This window comes from Trichechus manatus, unplaced genomic scaffold (assembly GCF_000243295.1).
Source record: "Trichechus manatus latirostris isolate Lorelei unplaced genomic scaffold, TriManLat1.0 scaffold00024, whole genome shotgun sequence".
Taxonomy (NCBI): Eukaryota; Metazoa; Chordata; class Mammalia; order Sirenia; family Trichechidae; genus Trichechus; species Trichechus manatus.
The window spans coordinates 1,677,017-1,696,924 of NW_004443960.1; the positions used below are offsets into that span (position 1 = coordinate 1,677,017).

The 19,908-nt window shown below is 63.8% G+C and overlaps 1 protein-coding gene across 1 annotated transcript in view; it reads left to right on the forward strand.

Moving 5' to 3' along the window:
• Positions 1 to 19,908, forward strand: part of TSC2 (TSC complex subunit 2) — a 33,920-nt gene that overhangs the window by 12,273 nt on the left and 1,739 nt on the right. The window contains exons 12-38 of the mRNA XM_004373173.2: positions 1,049 to 1,186; positions 1,739 to 1,842; positions 2,184 to 2,265; positions 2,355 to 2,510; positions 2,993 to 3,109; positions 3,364 to 3,486; positions 4,356 to 4,462; positions 4,737 to 4,887; positions 6,303 to 6,425; positions 6,927 to 7,061; positions 8,215 to 8,404; positions 9,682 to 9,775; positions 10,037 to 10,139; positions 10,388 to 10,482; positions 11,717 to 11,845; positions 13,241 to 13,405; positions 13,612 to 13,764; positions 13,859 to 13,971; positions 14,254 to 14,469; positions 15,255 to 15,458; positions 15,920 to 15,988; positions 17,128 to 17,258; positions 17,413 to 17,912; positions 18,105 to 18,186; positions 18,295 to 18,381; positions 19,182 to 19,368; positions 19,639 to 19,778. Coding sequence (XP_004373230.1) covers positions 1,049 to 1,186; positions 1,739 to 1,842; positions 2,184 to 2,265; positions 2,355 to 2,510; positions 2,993 to 3,109; positions 3,364 to 3,486; positions 4,356 to 4,462; positions 4,737 to 4,887; positions 6,303 to 6,425; positions 6,927 to 7,061; positions 8,215 to 8,404; positions 9,682 to 9,775; positions 10,037 to 10,139; positions 10,388 to 10,482; positions 11,717 to 11,845; positions 13,241 to 13,405; positions 13,612 to 13,764; positions 13,859 to 13,971; positions 14,254 to 14,469; positions 15,255 to 15,458; positions 15,920 to 15,988; positions 17,128 to 17,258; positions 17,413 to 17,912; positions 18,105 to 18,186; positions 18,295 to 18,381; positions 19,182 to 19,368; positions 19,639 to 19,778 — 3,894 coding nt within the window. The remainder of the gene's footprint in view (positions 1 to 1,048; positions 1,187 to 1,738; positions 1,843 to 2,183; positions 2,266 to 2,354; positions 2,511 to 2,992; positions 3,110 to 3,363; positions 3,487 to 4,355; positions 4,463 to 4,736; positions 4,888 to 6,302; positions 6,426 to 6,926; positions 7,062 to 8,214; positions 8,405 to 9,681; positions 9,776 to 10,036; positions 10,140 to 10,387; positions 10,483 to 11,716; positions 11,846 to 13,240; positions 13,406 to 13,611; positions 13,765 to 13,858; positions 13,972 to 14,253; positions 14,470 to 15,254; positions 15,459 to 15,919; positions 15,989 to 17,127; positions 17,259 to 17,412; positions 17,913 to 18,104; positions 18,187 to 18,294; positions 18,382 to 19,181; positions 19,369 to 19,638; positions 19,779 to 19,908) is intronic.

A 19,908-nucleotide genomic window follows, 5' to 3' on the forward strand; every position in this document is an offset into this window, starting at 1 on the left:
CTCACATACAGCAGGCCTGGTGAGCGGGCAGGGTGGGCCTCACATACAGCAGGCCTGGTGAATGGGCAGGGAGGCTGGGGTGGACCTCACATATAGCAGGCCTGGTGAGCGGGCAGGGAGGCCGGGCCAGGGCTGACCTCACATACAGCAGCCCCAGACGGCTCTTCTCTGGGGTCATGCATCGGGGTGGGGTGCTGTCCCAGCCCTGTGCAGTGGGAACCACCCAGAACTGCCCCAGTGCCCATTTGGGTCTGGGATGTTCCTGTGGTGTCAGCTTGTAGTCCACTGAAGACACAGCGAAGCCTCCCAAGCCTGCTGTGTTACTTGGGCCCTGTGTGAAAGCGTGTCAGGGAACTGGGGGCTGCACTGCTCGGTGGAGACTGACAGGCTCCAGGTCATCCAGGCTTGTGAGTAGGTGCTGGAGCCAGTTCCCAGGGCATCCAGAGTGCCGGCCACGGTTTTGTCTTAACTGAGGACAGTGCAAGCCAAGTCTGTTGGCTACAGAATGAGGAGGACGCTAGACTGCATGCGTGCACCACGCAGGGGCTGCGGAGCGCCAAGGCAGCGTTTGCCTGGGCTCAGCCTTGGGCCTTCCCCCTTGGGGACTGGGGAGGGCAGTGTGCTGGTGGCCAGGCCAGTGGAAGGAAGGACTGCTGCAGCAGGGCCTGAGCTCTGGTCCCTCAGGGCCAGGCACTAGGCCAGACCATGTCACTGACCATGCGCACTGGCCGGCTGGCCCAGTGGTGCTGAGGCCTCGAGAAGCTGCCTGAGCCTGAGGTGTGAGAGCACTCGTAATGTGGCAGCCTCAGCCCCCACCCGTGTTCCCTCCTGGGCCCAGCGGCCTGGGTGTAGCCCAGATCCTGGGGGCAGGAGTGGGCAGGGACGGCTTGGCCACCCCACGTGCCCCAGTGTGGCAGTGTGTGCCCCTGCCCAGCGGAGGATCTGAGGGGCTGTGTGTGTGTGGATGTGGCACCCGTCTGGCTGAGATCTCAGGCAGGGATCTTGAGGGGAGCTGGCATCGCTCATGGGTCACTCCCTTGTACGGCAGACCCTTGGGAGCCCAGAGCTCAGAGCCATCGTACACGACCTGCTGACGACGGTGGAGGAGTTGTGTGACCAGAACGAGTTCCACGGCTCACAGGAGAGATACTTTGAGCTCGTTGAGCGATGCGCCGACCAGAGACCTGTGAGACCCCTCCTGGGGCGGGGGGCTTCGGTGGTTATGGCCTGGATGGCCGGGGAGCCCTGCCCGTGCAGGTCTGCAAAAGCCTACAGAGCTCTACAGAGCGTTTGACATCAAAGGCGCAGGCTGTGTGTCACGGTGGGGCTCTCTGCCAGGGTGCCTGTGGGCAGCGTGCGCGTGTGGGGCTGGGTGCCAGCAGGCAGCGTGCGCGTGGGCCTTGTGAGGGCTCGGCGCCAGCCTCACCATCCGTTTCCTCCCACCCATGTGGAGGCAGGTGCCAGCGGGCCATGCAAGCTTTGCCACTGCGGGGACTCATCGTTCAGTACATCTGCTCCCCGGGTGCCGCTGTCACCAGGGCCTCCGTGTGTGCCCTTTGATCATTTTCCCTGCTGCAGTAGAGCCTTTGTTGTCCTGTGTGGACTCCCGACCTGGGCCACGGGGCGGGGGCTGCCCTCAGCAGGCGCTGTCCCCAAGTTGGTGGTGCGGGGGCACGTGCATGAGAAATCTCCAGACAGGCGGAGCGTGCCGTCATGCCGGGCTTCTCTTCTCTGCCAGGAGTCCTCTCTCTTGAACCTGATATCGTACAGGGCACAGTCCATCCACCCAGCCAAGGACGGCTGGATCCACAACCTGCAGCAGCTGATGGAGCGGTTCTTCAGGTATCGGTGCTGCGCTGCCCTCCGGGCTCCGGGTCCTGCCCCAAGGCCTGGCTTTCGCGTGCCGTCGGCTGGGGCTTTCCTTGCTGACTGGGAAGTGCCAGTTCTGGAGCAGGGCGAGGCCCGTTTCCCAGCAGGACAGCGTCCTCCAGCCAGGCCATGGGTGTGCTTCTTCCTGTGTGGGGTCATCCTGGAAGATGGGGTGGGTCTGCAGGCGATGAGCTGGGCCTGCAGGATCGGTCACCCAGGAAAGCCCCGCCCGTGGAAGCTGGGGCTGATGGAGGCTGGGGCTGGGGCAGCAGTGCCCCCAGGCGACGGCCCAGCAGGTCTGTCCCTGCCCCCAGGAACGAGTCCCGCAGCGCCGTGCGCATCAAGGTGCTGGACGTCTTGTCCTTTGTGCTGCTCATCAACCGGCAGTTCTATGAGGTGTGTGTCAGGGAGCCCAGGCTCAGGGTGCTGAGGGTGGGCACCACGAGGCCCTACAGAGGGCTCCCCCGCTTTCTCTTATGCCCCAGGAGGAGCTGATCAACTCGGTAGTCATCTCTCAGCTCTCCCACATCCCGGAGGACAGAGACCCCCAGGTCCGCAAGCTGGCCACTCAGTTGCTGGTGGACCTGGCGGAAGGCTGCCACACCCACCACTTCAGCAGCCTGCTGGACATCGTGGAGAAAGTGAGGGCCGCTCGTGCTGGGGTGGCTGGCTGCCGGGGGATCCCTCCCATGGCAGAGACTGGGTCCCGAGACATAGGCGGGCTATAGTGTGTGCGCTGCAGACTGACCCGCGGCCGCCTCTGGCCAGCTCCCCCTTTCTAGAGCTGTGGTGTAGGGGACTGCAGCTCCCCCTTTCTAGAGCTGTGGTGTAGGGGACTGTCTGGGGCTACTGCTGCTCAGCCTGGCTGGGGCCCTCGGGAACTGGTGTCGGGGCCGCTGCTCGGGAGCCGGGCTTGAGCCCCAGGGCAGGGGCTGTTGTCCTTGGTGTGCAGCACGTCCTTGCTTTCGTCTTGAAATGCCTTGCGATGTCTGATTCCTCAAGTGCACGGAGCACACCTTTCCTTGTGAGAAACACAGAAGGACGCGTCACTGGTAGTCTGGGTGACAGTCTGGCAGCTGCTGTGGCAGGAGCCGGGGGTGAAAACCAGATCTTCTCTTCCAAGGTGATTGCTCGCTCCCTGTTCCCTCCCCCTGAGCTGGAAGAAAGAGACGTGCCCGCGTACTCCGCGTCCTTGGAGGATGTGAAGACTGCGGTCCTGGGGCTCCTGGTCATCCTTCAGGTGGGCTCTGCTGGGAGGGTTGGCGGCTGGAGACCTGGGCTGTCCCCAAGGGTTTGGAGGGCGTCGTGGTTACAAGTAGGGACCTGGGTGTGACCCTGATTCCCCAGTCATGGAATGTCCACGTGAGTCTCCACATAGACCGGCTCAAGACACGCCCACCGCCATGGGGACTGGGGAGTGGGACCCTGGACACTACAGTCCATTTCCTGGGTGGTCCTGGCCTGCCTGGCCATGACCGTGTGCTCTGCCTGCAGACCAAGCTCTACACCTTGCCTGCCAGCCATGCGGCGCGGGTATACGAGATGCTCGTCCACCACATTCAGCTGCATTACAAGCACATGTACACTCTGCCCATCGCCAGCAGCATCCGGCTCCAGGTGGGTGGCACTGTGGTAGAGCCAGGCCCTTCCTCGGGGTCAGGTCACTGGTCAAGACTCCCCAGGAGGCCCTCAGGGCTGAGGAGGGTGGCAGGCGGCCCTGGCAGGGCCTGCAGCAGACCACACCTTGTCAGAACCAGTGCTGCCCTGCCGCCTCGGGACCCTTGCCCGTGTCCTGTGCGCCGCTGCCACCCATCACTCTGGGCATTCTCCGGGGCCTGGGATGGGGCAGAGAAGCTGAAGAACACCCACCAAGAGGGCACAAGGGCCCTGGCGCCCCTGGCGCTGCAGCCCCAGTCACACTCGGCAGCCGGGCTATGGGCCTGGGTTGGGGAGGGACCAGCTGCTGTGAGTCCGCCAGCCGCCCTTGCCTGCCCAGCTCCAAGTGCTGATGCTGGTGCGGCCAAGGTCCCTGGGATGGATGCGCAGTCTCTCCCAGAGCATCTCACTGTAGGGCCCCGGTGAGTGACTGTCTCAGTGGGGGAGGTCACCCCCCCCCCAAGCGGAGCTCTGCTCTCGCCATTGGCGGGCTGTGAAGTGCAGGCTTCCTGTGATGTGGGTGGGCCCGTGGCCTGTGCTGCAGAGGGAGCACCTCGGCTTTCTGTGGGCTCCGACGGAGAAGGCGCTGAGGGGCTCTGCAGCCAGGCCTGGGCTGGGGCTCACTTCTCTCTGCTCCCCTCCCGGGCTCCGTCATCCTGGGATAAAGCCTGGCGGTGGGGTGGAGGAGGTTGGAGATTGTGGGAGGCAGGAGCAGCCTTTCCCAAGGGCAGCTGGAGCAAGCACACCCAGGCCGAGGGGTCAGAGGCGTCCTCCGCCCCCAGGCCTGTGTGTCCTGCTCTTTTGAGACTTCACCTCTCTGCTCTCTGCAGGCCTTCGACTTCCTGCTGCTGCTCCGGGCGGATGCGCTGCACCGCCTGGGCCTGCCCAACAAGGATGGTGCCGTACGGTTCAGCCCCTACTGCCTCTGTGACTACGTGTGCGTGCGGTGGGCTGCGCCTTCCCCACGCCAGCATGGCTCCTGTTTCCCCAACTTGAGGGGCGTGGGTGGCCCTGGGGCGGGTGGGGGGAGTTGAGGTGCTCCGCCTGGGTGGGCGTGTCTGAGAGGGGCCCCAGGAGGGATCCTGGTGGGTGCTTGCCCATGCCGATCCCATCGAGAGGTGTGAATGGTCCTCAAGGGTGGGACAGGTGGTGTCCTTGCCTGGCAGAGCAGGTGCTTCAGCCTCTGCTGCTTCTCTCACCTGGTGGCACAGGGAGCCAGAGTGTGGCTTGGAGAAGAAGGCCAGTGGCCCCCTCTCGCCTCCCACGGGGCCTCCCAGCCCAGCGCCTACAGGCCCCGCTGTGCGGTTCGGCTACCTGCCCTACTCCTTGCTCTTCCGAGTCCTGTTGCAGTGTCTGAAACAGGTGAGAGAGGCTGGTCTCCTCACACTCTCACACCCCGGAGCCCCGTTAGGTCAGACTGAGCAGTGGTGGGTGTGCCTGGTTTTCGGCCCAAAACCGCTCCTAGTAGTCAGACCGTTGCCTCGAGGAGGCCCCATGGTCCCACGGCAGTTCTGACTGAGCGTTGAGTGCCTGCTATGTGCAGGGCTCCATGCTGACGTCCTGGCGTGGAGCTGAGAGGCTGTTCCTGCTTCCGTAAGATGGTTCTGGTGCCCAAAACAAGGTGTGTGAACAGATAACTGTGATTTTAGATTGAGCCAGCCTGTGAGAAAGGCATAGGCAGCTTCACGGGCTGAAAAGTGGCTGTGGCCACGTGGCTGGGCTCCTGGAAGGGTTTTGTGAGGGGCTGGTGAGGTCGTCTTGCAAGGTGGGGAAGGTTCTGGAGGCAGCTGTGAGCAGAGCCTGGACAGGGGGTGCGTATGGTTCTGTAAGACTGGCAGTATCTCTGGGGTTGAGTTGTGGAGCCTGAGAACTGAGACCTGTTCCCTGTGAGGTGAGCAAGAGAAAGTGATCAGGGGCCTGCTTTGGGGCAGGGTGGGCCCGCCTGGGTACAAGGCAGGTGGGAGGGTGTGCAGTGGGTGGAGATGCCACTTTGGGGCCTTTTCTGCAGCCCCAGGGTGGGCCAAGCGTGAGGATGTGGGGTGGGCAGGAGGTGGGGCCACCAGGAGGAGGTGGGCATTGGCACTGGGGGCCCCTGGTGGCAGCCGTGAGTGTCCAGGGCCCCCGTGTCCCTGGAGGTCTGAGGACATGCCATTGGCTTAGCTTATGGGTAGAGTTTGGGTGTGGAGGGCTGGCTTGTGATGTTCGGGTAGGTACCATGCCCTGTGGCCGTGGGGCAGCTTTGGTCCTTGGTAGCATCTGGGCTCGTGAATGGCTGAGGGATTACATGCTGCTTTTTCTCTTCATCGTGGCTTGTTTCTGCTCCGTCTTTGTTGTCACAGAAGACACTGACCTGGTGCTCTGTGCGGGCATCTGTCAGAGGAGATGGTGAGGGGACTGCCTTTCTCTGGCAGGACCGTTTGACATAACCCCAGGGGCAGGCAGCCCTGGGTCATCGCTGGGAGAACAGAGGGAAGAGGGAGCCAGGAGCATGGAAGCTCCCAATCAGGGCAGGAGAGGGAGGTGGCAGCCCTGCGCTGGGCCTCCCTGCTAAGCCTGGTGTCAGAAGAGCAGCTGTCCGCCCTCCAGGAGCTGCACCTGGTGCTGCAGGGACAGAGGGCTGAGGACAGGCCGTGCGTCCCGAGGCCTCTGGCCTGCTTTCTCCAGGGTCCCAGGGACCCTGCCCCCCCCACCAGCCCCCCCCACCAACCTGGGTTCAGAAGTCTTCCCCCAGCAGCTTGGGTTCAGAAGGCCCTCCTGACTGGGCCTTCTTCTTTTAGGAGACGGACTGGAAGGTGCTGAAGCTGGTCCTCAGCAAGCTGCCAGAGTCCCTGCGCTACAAGGTCCTCATCTTCACCTCCCCCTGCAGCGTCGACCAGCTGTCCTCTGCCCTCTGCTCCATGGTAGCATAGCTGTTGTGGCCAGGACCCACCTTGTGCCACTCACGCCAGGTCGGGGGTGGGCGTGGGGCCCACAGCTCAACATCTCCTCCACAAGACAGCCACTCCCTGGGAGGGTCCGTGGAATGGGCCCAGGCTGTGAGTCCGTCTCCTTCGGACACAAAACCCCAGTCTGAACTGGCCCTGCCTTGGGTCGGGGTGGCTGCCGATGGGTCAGAAATGCATTAGTGCCGTCCACCTGCCCCAGCTCACTGGTAGATCACGGAGGTCCCAGTCCAGGGTTCGAGCTCAGTTACTGAGTGTGGCTGCATTTTGTCACCTGTCTTTGTACCTGGGGCTTCTGTGATCTCGGCTCACACCTGGCGGGGGATACTGTCCCATTTCTCTGCAAAAGGAGGAAGGGACCTATGGCCAAAAGAGGAAGTCTAGACCCTTGACCCTTCCTCTTGCGGGCCCCCTGGCACCCGCGGGCCAGGCTTCTGATGTCTGGGGCCCTGCGGTTAGCTTTCAGGCCCCAAGACCCTGGAACGGCTCCGAGGCACCCCGGAAGGCTTCTCCAGAACCGACTTACACTTGGCAGTGGTTCCAGTGCTGACGGCACTGATTTCTTACCACAACTACTTGGACAAAACTAAACAGGTATGGAGTGGGTGCGGACAGCTGGGTGTTAACAGCATCTGGAATCTGAAAGCCTGACCCCCTGGACGTTGGCTTGAGCCAGATAGGCTCAGCATTTCCTTTGTAAACTGAGTTGTCGCTAGGCTGGGATGATGGTGAGCTGGCTCCGTGTTCCCATGTGGCTGCTAGACCTTGCTGGCCAGCCTGGCCCCGGACTGCAGCAGCTTAGTCTGCTGGAGCTCCTGAGAAGGTTCTCTTCTGGGGGGTTTGGGCTTTCATGAGGCGCTTGAACGTGAATACCACACCCTACCCCAACAAACGCGACATCCCTTTTCTTTCCGAGACCCTTGCCTGTCTTATTCCTGCCACAGTGTTAGGACAGGTGACTGTGCTGGTCGGCAGATCTGGGTCTGTTTGGGGACACAGGGTGGGTGAGCAGGGTGGCTGCAGGCCCTGCCTGGCTCCCCTGCCTCTGCTGGCCGATGCAGGAATCTCCCACGCGATGCTGGGTGCAGGGCACCGTGCTGAGCTGGCAGGTTGAAATGTGCCCGCCCACTCACTGACAAGGAAGCGGAACTTGCAGCAGGGTTGAGTAGCCAGGGTCAGGCCATGTTCCAACACATAGCAGAGCTTAGGCTCAGCCTCAGTCTGTCTGACCCATAGGCAAGGGACACTGTCCACTGTTCAAGTTCAGCTCCAGCTAGAGTCCCCAGCCCCCCAGTTTGTATGTGCCCCAGCTCTTCTTGGGTGACTGTTGGGTTCAGGAAGTTGCCTATTTCTCACTGGCTGTGACCCAGAGGGGAGCTGGCTGTGCTGGGCTGAAGATTCCCCGGGGCCCTCGAGGCCGTGGGTGTTTGTGGGGACCCACTGCAGGAAAGGGCAGGAAAGGGAGAGGGCTTGATCCTGGGCCGTGGCCTGAGCTATCCCTCGTCTGCTGCCGGGGCCCACTGTGCCTGTTGTCACAGGAGGACGCCGCCCAGTGTTGGCATGTGGCCCTGCTGCCTCATTACCCCCAGCCGCAGTCGGGGTGAGGAGCAGACCAGGCCCACGGGGGAGGCAACTGGCACAGGAAGACAGCTGTGCCTGCAGGGGCCGTACTTGTCCCTCCACGGGCAGGGCCAGCGTGCGGGGGCCTGCTGGGCAGGCAGGACCTGAGGCGCCTGTCCGCCCCCAGCGCGAGATGGTGTACTGCCTGGAGCAAGGCCTCATCTACCGCTGTGCCAGCCACTGCGTGGTGGCCCTGGCCGTGTGCAGCGTGGAGATGCCTGACGTCATCATCAAGGCGCTGCCCGTGCTGATTGTGAAGCTTACACACATCTCGGCCACGGCCAACATGGCCATCCCACTGCTCGAGTTCCTGTCGAGTAAGTGCGTGTGCGGGAGCGAGCGTGTAAATGCGTATGAGTGTGTATGTGCGTGTGTACACGTGTGTGTATATATACGCTTGTGTATGTATGCGCACGAGTGCTTGGGAATGCACGTGCGTGTGTGCACGTGTGTGTGTGGGCACATGTGGGTGCATGTGCCTACATGCATGTGGGTGTGTTCTGTGTGTGTACAGGCTTGTGGATGTGTTGTGTGTATACATACGTGGGTGCGTGTGCACGTGGGTGCGTGTGCATGTGCGTACACACATGTGGATGTGTTCTGTGTGTGTACAGGCACGTGAATATGTTGTGTGTGTACATACGTGGATGTGTTCTGTGTGTACACACGTGGATGTTCTGTGTGTGTACAGGCACGTGGATGTGTTCTGTGTGTGTAGACGCATGTGGATGTGTTGTGTGTATATACATGGATGTTCTGTGTGTACAGGCACGTGGATGTTGTGTGTGTACAGGCACGTGGATGTTCCGTCTGTGTACACGCGTGGATGTTTTGTGTGTGCACACGTGGATGTTCTGTGTGTACACACGTGGATGCGTGTGCACGTGTGGAGATGTGCACAAGTGTGTGCATGTGTGGTAGACCCTTGAGTGTGGGACCAGGCCAGCTGCTCACATCAGGGCCTTGCCCGCAGCTAACCTGTGCTGACTCTTCTGACCCCGGTGACCCTGCCTGTGACGCACCTCTCTTGTCTTCCTTCCTCTCGGCCCGCTTGCCCTCACTCTGCCACACTCTCCTCTCTCCCCTCCGTGGCTGGGAGGGCTGTGCTGACGTGCCTGTTTTTGTCTGATCCCCTCAGAGTGACTTCAGCTGCTCAGGGGGTCTGTTCACCCCTCGTTCTTAGTACCTGGTGCAGGGTCTAGGAGTCCGAGGCCCGTAGATGTCGCACAGTGGGAGGGACAGACGGCACTGGCCGACTTTCTGAAACATCAGAATGAACGGCTGCAGCTTTGCAGGCCTCGCACGGTGTCCGCCTCGTGTCCTCTTCTGTTTTGTGTACAACCCTTTAAACATGGGTAAAGCTGGTCTCAGCTCCTGGGCCGCACAAACAGGCAATGGGCCACGTTCTGCCTGGCGCTATAGTTTGGAACAGAGCCAAGGTCGGGTCGGTGAGCTCTGCTCGGGGGCTTGCGGTCCTCGCTCCTTCATAGCATCCCCCGTCCCGCGTTGGAGCGGCTCTGGGGATGCTGGTGGCCGTGGTGCCTCCTTCTGGGCTGCCTGGGTACCCCTGATCCCCGTCTCTGCCGGTGCCTAGCTCTGGCCCGGCTGCCGCACCTCTACAGGAACTTCGCGGCCGAGCAGTACGCCAGTGTGTTCGCCATTTCACTGCCCTACACCAACCCATCCAAGTGAGTGCTGCCTGTGTCCCCGAGGCTCCACCCGCAGGCCAGGCTTCGCCCCAGCCCCAGGCTCTGCCCCTAGCCCCAGGCCCCACCCTCATCTGTCAGGCCCCACCCCCGTTTGCCAGGCCCAGCCCAGGTGGGTGCTTACAGGGCCCTCTGGCACTGACAGCCTGTGGTCAGCTCCTCTGACCCGTGTCCCTAGCTTTTGGCAAGTGTTCTCTCAGGGGACAGGGTGGGCGTCCACAGCCTCTCCTTCCATCTCTTCAGATTCAATCAGTACATCGTGTGCCTGGCCCACCATGTGATAGCCATGTGGTTCATTCGGTGCCGCCTGCCCTTCCGGAAAGATTTTGTTCCTTATATCACTAAGGTAGGCCAGTGCTCCGCTCGGGGCCCAGGACCAGGGAGGCCTGCATCCCTCGGGAGGGCAGGACCTGCTTGGCCGCAGCTGTCGGTGGCTGGAGCAGGGTGATGGCAGGGGGAGAGGTGGGGCATCATGCGGGGCCTGCTTGTGGAGCAGGGGGTGCAGAACACACCTCAGCAGAGCCGCCAGGTGCAGAGGAAGGAGCATGCAGGTGCCTGCCTCAAGGCTGGTTTGGGTCTGCGTCACCCCACCAGGGCCTTCGCTCCAACGTTCTCCTGTCTTTCAATGACACCCCCGAGAAGGACAGCTTCAGAGCACGGAGCACCAGTCTCAACGAGAGGCCCAAAAGGTGCGGGGCCTGCCTTGGGCGTGCCAGCATTGGGTGGGGTGGGCGGGACTGCACTGTGAGCCAGGTAGGGGAACACTTGGCGGGAAGCTGATCACCTCTCCAGGCCAGCGTGTAGGACCGGGCTGTATGGTACAGGGGCCTCTTTCTCCAGGCAGATGTGGGCTCAGGTGGGCTGTGCCAGCTGCTGAGACACTTGGGGTTTTGTAAGGCAGGACAGGGCCCCCACAGGCATTTGAGCCCAGCGCTGCCCCTTGCCACACTGGCCCGGTTCGGCTGCGGCACTGCAGAGCCTGAGCCCTTGGGGCAGCTTCAGACCCAGCCGCCTGTGCCTGGGTGTGGATTCCGGGGGTTGGGGTTGGGGTTTGGGGCCAACTGCACTGAGCAAGCTCAGGGCTGCCTCGTGGCAGCTGGGGCTTCTGAGAAGCCAAAATGCCCCTGCCTGGGTGGGGAGGAGCCTCATGGCCCACAGACCCCTGTGGCCCTCGGTCTCTGTAGTTAGCCCGCCCCTGGCCAGGCTGGCCCTCTTCCACCAGAGCCCCCCGCCGCCTGCCGCATCAGAGCCCACTCTCCTTCAGTGCTGTGGGTGCTTTTGCCGCGTCTGAGAGAGCTGTGCTGGGCTTATGTGTTCTTGTGTGCATTTCATCGACCGGCTGCTCTCTCCCATGCCCCCTCTCCTCCCCAAGCTTCTTTGGCTCTCCCTAGATGGGAACGTGGCATTTTCCAGAATGACCAGGTTAGCAGGGCCTAAACTCAAAAGCTGTTGTCCCAAGCTCCTGGCAGCCGGGGCCAGGGGCAGCAGGCTTGGCAGCCACTGGCTGGAGCCTCAGGCCTGGGGTTCTTGGACCTCAGGCCCAGACCTGGCTCCTCTTCCAACAACCGTCAGCCCGGCCGGCCGGGGACCTGAGGGCCTGTGCACAGAGGCCCCAGAGCCAGGCCTGGTCACGCAGCTTGGAGCCTGCCACGCGGGCAACCCCAGGGTGTAACTGGCACCGCCGTCTGGGTGGTGGCATCACTCAGGGCTCACGGCCCCACTCACGAGTCGTATCGCATGCGTTTTGTTTTCTGTCTTCCCTCGCGCTCTGTCCGTCTGACACGGTATCTTGTTGCTCTCGTTGCGGGACCTCTCCATCCGATCCCGTGGCCTGTGACCTTACCTTCTCGCTCCTCACTGGCTTGCCCTCCCCTCCCTGGGAGTGGGCTGTCCGGGGCACGGCGCTTCCTTCCTCACTGGTAGTTTAAGGATAGCCAGGCCCCCCAGACAAGGCTCAAGTAACTCTCTACCCGTGAAAAAACACGAGGAGAGCTGTGCGGCCGAGGCCTTCCGGGGCCGCAGCATCAGTGTGTCTGAACAGGTGGTGCGCAGGTAGTGGTGCACGGGCAGGCGGGGGGTGCGGACCACAGCTTGGCCCCGTGACGTGCGGCCTGGCGGGCGCACCCGGGTGGCGGTGCATGGGGCTGCTTGCATGACTTCCATCGCCTGCCCATGCCTCCCCTGGCCAGAGCCAGAGGGCAGCCTGAGGTAGCCCCCGGGCGGGTCCTGCTGGGCCCAGCCCCCAGCCCAGGGGAGCCTGGCAGCGATGGGTGAAAAGGTCGCATTCTGTCCCCACGCCTGGCAAGAGCACAGGGTGGCTGCACGGCCTGCCTGCCGGCTTCCTCAAGGGCCAGGACGGGGGTGGCTGCTGTGGGGAAGCCGGGCCTGCCCTGACGGCAGGGGCCTCTGCAGACCAGCGCAGCAGCTGCATGGAGCAGGGACGTGCTTTGCTGCGTTTAGGCTTGTAAGTGTTCTCTAGAGTGGACTTTTGTTCTAGAAATGTCTGGTGTCTGTAGTACCTGAAAAGAAACCAAGAGCTTCGGTGTAGGGCAGTGGACATGGGGCCAGCCTCTGAGCACGGTCCCCTCGAGAGGGTAGGCCTGGGGTCTTGCTGGTGTCTGGGCAGCTGTGGGCACCATATTGTGTGCTGGCCAGGGACAGAGCCCTGCAGCCACCTGCTTGGGGGCATCTCTGCCAGCCCAGGCGCACCAAGCAGGGACCTGCCCTTCACCTGGAGGCCCTGTGACATCGACCCCGGCACTGGCACGTGGCTTGGGCTCCAGCCCCATGTTGGCTTCTGCTGGGTGGACTGGGCAGTTTGTGGGCAGTGGGGGTGGTCAGTGAGGCCCTCCCTCCTAGCTGTTGCCCAGTAAATTCTTTATCATGAGCAAAACTTGGCAAACGGCTGTGAAATTTCTATGAGAATTAGGCCTGCTGGTTTCCTCCTGGCCACCTGGGTGGGTGCCAGATGGGCTGGCCTCAGGCAGAGCTCACGGACAAGTTTGGGGTGCACCCTGCGCATGAAGCCCAGACCTGGCACCCCCCTCCCAGGAAGGTGGCGCCTTTCCTGGCGGGTGGCGTCACGGGCCCAGCTCTGTGGGCAGAGTGCAATCTTGGTGTCTCCGGGTCTCACTCTCTGCATGACTAAATCTCTCTGCCATGAAACCTTGCCTAACTTACGCGTGTGCTTTCGTGCGGGTCGCCCCTGGCTTTCCCGTCTCCTGGGTCTCTCCTTTCATGGCGAGTGGCCCGGGTCTCTCCTAGGAGGTGTCCCTTGGGGACGGTGCAGTCCATGCCATGGGCAGGGCCTCAGCTGCTGCGCCCTGTGGCCAGGTGTGGGTGTGGCCCGGCCCCTGGGCAAGGCATGCGTTGAGCTTTGGCCCCAGGTGGTAGGTCGTGAGGCCTGGCCCTCGGAGCCCTGACCCTGGCCCGTGGCCTCCTCCTCAGTAGGATCCAGTCCTCCCTTACCAGTGCCAGCTTGGGCTCTGCAGACGAGAACTCGATGGCCCAGGCAGATGACAACCTGAAAAACCTCCACCTGGAGCTCACCGAGACATGCCTGGACATGATGGCCAGATACGTGTTCTCCAACTTCACGGCTGTCCCCAAGAGGTACGAGCCCGCGTTTGGGCTGGGGCGGGAGAGCGGGCAGCACAGTACTCCTGGCTTACCGTTCTCAGCTCGCACTTTGCCATGCAGCCGTGGGTCCTTCCCCTGCGTGCCAGGCCTCCCTGGGCTTCCGAGGCTCAGCTGTGCTCAGGGTGTGGCCACGCGGCTTGCGGTCACCAGCCTTCAGGGGCCAGTCCTTGTGCTTGCAGGTCCCCTGTGGGAGAATTTCTCCTGGCCGGAGGCAGGACCAAAACCTGGCTGGTGGGGAACAAGTTGGTCACCGTGACAACGAGCGTGGGGACTGGCACACGGTCGCTGCTGGGCCTAGACCCGGGCGAGCTGCAGGGCGGCCCAGAGCTGAGGTGACTGTGGCCCTCACCCCCTCGGCCTCTGTGGTGGCTGGTCTGCAGACCGCAGAGGGGACCTCATCTATCTGTGGTGCTCCTCTGTCCTCAGTTCAGACCCCAGCATGCACGTGAGACAGACGAAAGAGGCGCCGGCCAAGCTGGAGTCCCAGGCTGGGGTGCAGGTGTGCCGCGGGGCCCGGGACCGGGTCCGCTCCATGTCAGGTAGGCCCTCTGCACCCTGCTGCTCCTGCCTGTGCCATCCTCGTGCTCTGCTAGGCCCCTTGGAGCCGCGGACTGGGAGGGACAGTGTCAGGCCAAACCCACGTGCTGACCTGCCCCCGCCCCCCAGGGTCTGCCGTGGGGCGGGCGGGGTCTTTCCTGTGCCACACCAGGGTGGGCTGCCGCCCGCCATGGCTCCCTCGGGCCCTGGGAGGAGCAGCTGACCCTGTATGGTGGTTTTCCATGGGGCGGTGGTCACCAGCTCTCCGGCCTCTCCCTCTCCAGGGGGCCATGGCCTGCGCGTGGGTGCCCTGGACACTCCAGCCTCCCACTTCCCAGGAGGCCCCACTTCTCCGGGGCCCCAGGCCATGCCGGCCATGAAGCCTGAGAAAGCCTCAACCAGTGCCCAGACGCCGGTGCCGAAGGAAAAGACGAACTTGGCTGCCTACGTGCCCCTGCTGACCCAGGGCTGGGCTGAGATCCTGGTCCGGAGGCCCACAGGTAGAGAGGGCGGGCCTTCCTCTGAGCCCAGTGAGACGGAGCACTTGGGAGGCCATGGATCGGTTCCTACAGACACACCGCAAGGGGGGACCTGGTGCAGAGTGGGCAGAAGGGAAGACTCTGAGGTCCAGACCCACGGTGCCCTGGGGACTCTGGCTGGAGCATGGGAGGAGGGGGGAGGGCTGCTGGCCTCGGAGACGCCTCAGTGTCCACAGCTGTAGGGGGCCGGGGGGCTGGCCAGGAGGGGCTCTGCACCCAGATGTGGGCTCAGGCCCCTCTTCCCGCGGGGAGTGGGCAGGAGGGAGGCAGGAGACCTGAGGAGAACGCCTGCGGGCAGGATGCGGGGTCATGGCACACCCTGGGTCCTGGGCGTGCAGGGAGGGCCACCGAGTTGAGGCATGATCTCCCTCGGGTGTGCCCACCTACCCCTTTGGGGAGGAGTCTGGCCTGGCCTTGCTAGGGGGCAGACCTGGGGTGGCAGGGCCACTGTGAACCAGCCCTCAGTGCTCATTGCTGAAAGGGGTGATGTTGAGAGGCGCCGCTGGGCCTTGGGTGGGTCCCAGGACTCTGCAAGGTGGGGTGTGTGTGGGCTTCCCCAACCCCGCTCCCTGGGGCTTCTGTGGTTGAGGGTGAGCAGCCCAGGCTGTCCCTAGGCAAGGCCTGTGCTCTTGAGGATGGCGCCTGGGAGCCGCCCGCTGAGGGGAGAGATGTTGGTCAGAAGCGCCACGGTCAAGCCACGGGGCCCCAAGCCTGAGGGATGCTGCCCCCCGCCCCCTGCCCCGCAGGGAACACCAGCTGGCTGATGAGCCTGGAGAACCCACTCAGCCCCTTCTCCTCGGACATCAACAACATGCCGCTGCAGGAGCTGTCTAACGCCCTCATGGCCGCTGAGCGCTTCAAGGAGCACCGTGACACGGCCCTGTATAAGTCACTGTCGGTGCCAGCCGCCAGGACCTCCAAGCCCTGTCTCCTGCCCCGCTCCAACACAGGTGAGCACGGTGGACCAGGTCCTGCACAGCCTGCTCCCTGCCCCGCCTGCTCCCTGCCCCGTGGCTGGCATTCCCTGCTGGCTGGCAGCTTGTTCCCTCGGCTGTGGGGCCATGCCCAGGTCTCCACACAGCCCTGGGGTCCTTGAGCGCCTCTCGGCACTGCCAGCCTCTAGCACTGGAGGCTGCTGGAGCACGCGGCCTGGGCCTGCTCGCCTCCACCCCCACTCCCGTGGCCGCAGATGCAGAGCTGAGGGGTGGCGGACCCGACGTGCGCTAGGCCTCAGAAGGAAGGTTAGGCCCCGTGTGCGCCACGATCAGCCCCCAGGCCTGGTGCCGCTGGCCTCCCTCTCTCCTCTGCAGGGCTCGGGCCTGTGCAGGGCTAGTGGTGACTGTCCTTTCTGCTCGACCTGTGCTAGTCTGTCCTTCCTGTGACGTGGCAGCTCACGTGGTTTCCCTTGCAGTGGCCTCTTTCTCCTCCCTGAGCCAGTCCAGTTGCCAAGGAAAGCTGCACAGGAGCGTTTCCTGGGCAGGTACTCGCGCGGCTCAGGGGAGCGCTGTTGGCTGCAGAGGTCCTCTGCCCCTAGACGCTGTTCTCATCGCCCCCACCCATTCACTCTCTGTGGGCTCCGTGGAGCCACCTTTGCCGCCCACCCTCAGGGAGCAGGGCCGCGACTCGCATGAGGACGTCCGTGCAGATGCCACCTGCTTTGCCGGCGGGACCCCGGCCTCGTGCCCCATGCCTGAGCTCTGCTCCCGAGCTGTGTGCCCCTCACGCCCTTCTGCAGGCTGAGGAGCAAGGGGCCACAGGTGTCCTTGGTGACATTGGCCTCTGAGCCACAGAGGCTGGCTGGCAGCAGCTGTTTGGGGTTCACCAACCCTGGGGCTCGGCTGGCCTGACCTCGCCCTGGCCTCGGGTGGTCCGATTGGCTTTGTGGACTAGCAGATGGGCTGTGTTTTCCTTCCATGTGGTGTGGCCCAGGGCCCTGTAGACTGGCCTCTGCCCGCTGCCCCTCGGCGTGGTAGGGCAGTGTGCAGACAGGTCCTGCGGGCAGCTGGTGGGCTGTGTGTGCACGTGTGGGTGTGCAGGGCTGTGCCAGCTGTCTGCTGCTGCTTGGCCTCACTAGCGCCTGCCGCTGGCACAGGAAGTGCCGCCCCAGTTGCCGCGCCCTCTCTAGCGTGGCTGGCCGCGGGTTTGGCTCGGACCTGGAGCAAGCCTTGCTTTTCAGACTGGCTGACCGAGTGTACGTTTGTGTGCAAGGACGGCTTGGGCATCAGCCTTTTCTTTAGGGCCGAGGTTGGGGAGGAAGCCTGGGCCTCTTTGCTGGGCCCGCCTCGGACAGGGCTGCCTTCTCGAGGGAAAGCCGCCCTGCCTGCCCTGCGGGAGGAAGAGAGGACGGTGTCTCCCAGAGGATACTTGAGGGACACAGCCAGCGCCTGGCTGCCAGGACAGTGGGGCTTAGGAGGTTCCCTGTGTCTAGGCTCATGCTGCAGCCCCCGTGAGGCTCCCTTCCCGTCGGCTCCACGGGTGGAACAGCCTAGATGCAGGCCAGGAGAGGCTCTGAGCAGGCCCCGCAGGGGCCTTGTCCCCGCTGGTAGGGAAAAGGCTGGTGCCTGAGACCACGTGCACTCACTGCGGGCCACTGGCACCCACAGCTGTCTGTCCTCCCAGACTCCCCGGCGGTTCTGGAGGAGGGACGTGCAGGCGAGGCGAACTTATCCGCCGAGCTCCCTGAGCTTGAGGACTTCGAGGCGGCCCCAGGCCCAGACAGGCACTGCCAGCGTGTCGATGCTTATAGCAGGGTAAGTGTGGCGGGGCTGCAGCACCTGGGGGGCTGAGTCTGAGGCCCAGCTCTGGGCGGCTCTGCAGCCCTGGGCCGCGGGACAGGTGGGGAAGCCCCAGGTGGGCTCCAAGGCATCTCCTGACCAGGATTGTCTCTGGATGGTCCCTCTGCAGTCGTCCTCGATCTCCAGCCAGGAGGAGAAGCCACTGTGCGCAGAGGAGCTGGTGGCCGGGGGCATCCCCATCGAGCGGGTGGTGTCCTCCAAGGGTGGCCAGCCATGTGTGGACCTCTCCTTCCAGCCCTCGCAGCCCCTGAGCAAGTCTAGTTCCTCACCTGAGCTGCAGACCTTGCAGGATATCCTTGGGGATGCTGGGGACAAAGCTGAAGTAGGCCGGCTGAGCCCCGAGGCCAAGGCCCGGTCGCAGTCAGGTACTCTGGACGGGGAGCGTGCCGCCTGGCCGGCCCCAGGCGAGGAGGGCCGGGCCCGCAGCCCTGCCCAGCACGAGAGCCCACTGCCCTGCGGCTCCCCGCGTTCCCCACACGGCCTGCGGCCCCGAGGCTACACCATCTCTGACCCGGTCCAGTTGCGCAGGGGCAAGACAGTGGCGAGGGATGCCTCCAAGAGCCGAGCTGCCGCCTCCAATGCAGAGAAGGTGCCAGGCATCAATCCCAGGTGGGCTGGGGCTCCTGGACGTGCTCCCTACGGGGCCCGTGGCCTTGTGCCCTCAGGCTGGCCCTGCTTGGCTGTGGGGGGTCTGGGGGCGAGGGCCTCGTGCCCTGCAGTAGACGCCTTTGGAGACAGCGCTGGGCCAGGCCCCTCCCAGGCTGTGACTGTGAGCCTGGTGTCATACCTCTCCCTCGGCAGCTTTGTGTTCCTGCAGCTCTACCACTCGCCCTTCTTTGGGGACGAGTCCAACAAGCCGATTCTGCTACCCAACGAGGTGGGTGCCCGCTGCAGCACCTTGGGCCCTGTGGGGTCGCGTGCACCCTGTGGCTAGGGCATGTTGGGGGCAGGGGTGCCCTGTCTCTGACTCAGGCGGGGCTCTTGTCTACAGTCCTTTGAGCGCTCGGTACAGCTCCTTGACCAGATCCCTTCATATGACACACACAAGATCGCCGTCCTGTACGTGGGCGAGGGCCAGGTGAGGCTCTGGGAGGCAGGGGTCAGCAGTTGGCTTCCCTGCCTGGGGACGGTGGTCTGGGCCCCCGTTTTCCAGAGAGCTGAGCCCTGGCATAGGTTCCCTGAGAGATGCTTATTGGGCCCTGTGCCAGGCACTGTTATGAGGACAGAGAAGTGGGTGGCCGTGGGCCTGGTAGAGGGAGCTGAGGCCTATCGGAGTGGGTGTCAGGCAGAGGAGACGGTGCTGGGGGGAGGGTGCTGGCCGCCTGGGGGTCCCAAGTCAGATGACACTGGAGCAGAGGTGGGCAGGAAGCGAGGCAGGCGAGCAGTGACCATGTAGAACGGCCAGTGCGAGGGCCCTGGGGGATCGAGGACAGCCGTGGGGCTGAGCCTGCGGCGGGGTCAGCGGCAGGCAGCCTGGCCGGGCACCACTCGCCTGTGTGTGATGTTCAGGGCAGGGAGCCTAGGGTGGGTCTGAGCAGCTGTGACGTGGAGAGCGGACTACTGGGTGGGGCCTGTGGAGGGCCTGTGACTGTCTGGGCGGCACCGTGGGGAAGGCGGAGTCGGAGCTGACCGGATTTGCCTACTGACTGCCTTTGGAGGGTGTGAGAAAGGGGAAGTCAGAATGATACTGGCTGTTTGGCTGGGGAGTTGCTATGCACTGAGCCAGAGGATGGCCGAGGCACGGTGCCCCCATGTCACCCCCTATGATGATAGGTTCTCTGGCCCTAGGACTGTCCTAGGGTGGCACTGGGGTGGGGCAGAAGGTGGCTGGTCAGAGCCGCCAGCCCTGGGTGCCACCGTTCTCCCATCTCCCCACAGAGCAACAGTGAGCTCGCCATTCTCTCCAACGAGCACGGCTCCTACAGGTACACGGAATTCCTCACGGGCCTGGGCAAGCTCATCGAGCTCAAGGACTGCCAGCCTGACAAGGTGTACCTGGGCGGCCTGGACGTGGGCGGTGAGGACGGCCAGTTCACCTACTGTTGGCATGACGACATCATGCAAGGTATGACCCGTAGCGCCCCCTTCCCAGGAGCGCCGGGCCTGCGGTGTCCCGTTCCCAGGATTGCTAGGCCCAGGCGGCCAGACTAGGCAGTGAGGCCATGGTGGTCTGGTGGCTCTGCCTCTGCAAGTCTAAGGGAGGGGAGCTGTGCCACTGGCTGGGCAGCGAAGAACAGGGCTCCTGCAGGCCCTACAAACCCTGGCTTCGCCGGGACTGTGCTTGGGCGGGCACCCCTCGAGGGCCCTGCACATCCAGCCTGCCTCACTCCTGCAGCGGTCTTCCACATTGCCACTCTGATGCCCACCAAGGACGGGGACAAGCACCGCTGTGACAAGAAGCGTCACCTGGGCAACGACTTTGTGTCCATCGTTTACAACGACTCCGGCGAAGACTTCAAGCTGGGCACCATCAAGGTGCAGGGCGTGGGGCATGGGGCTCGGCTGGGTTACTGCGGGGCGGGGCGTGGGCCGTGGGGTCCGGTCTGGTTACCGCGGGGCGGGGCGTGGGCCGTGGGGTCCGGCCGGGTTACCGCGGGGCGGGGCG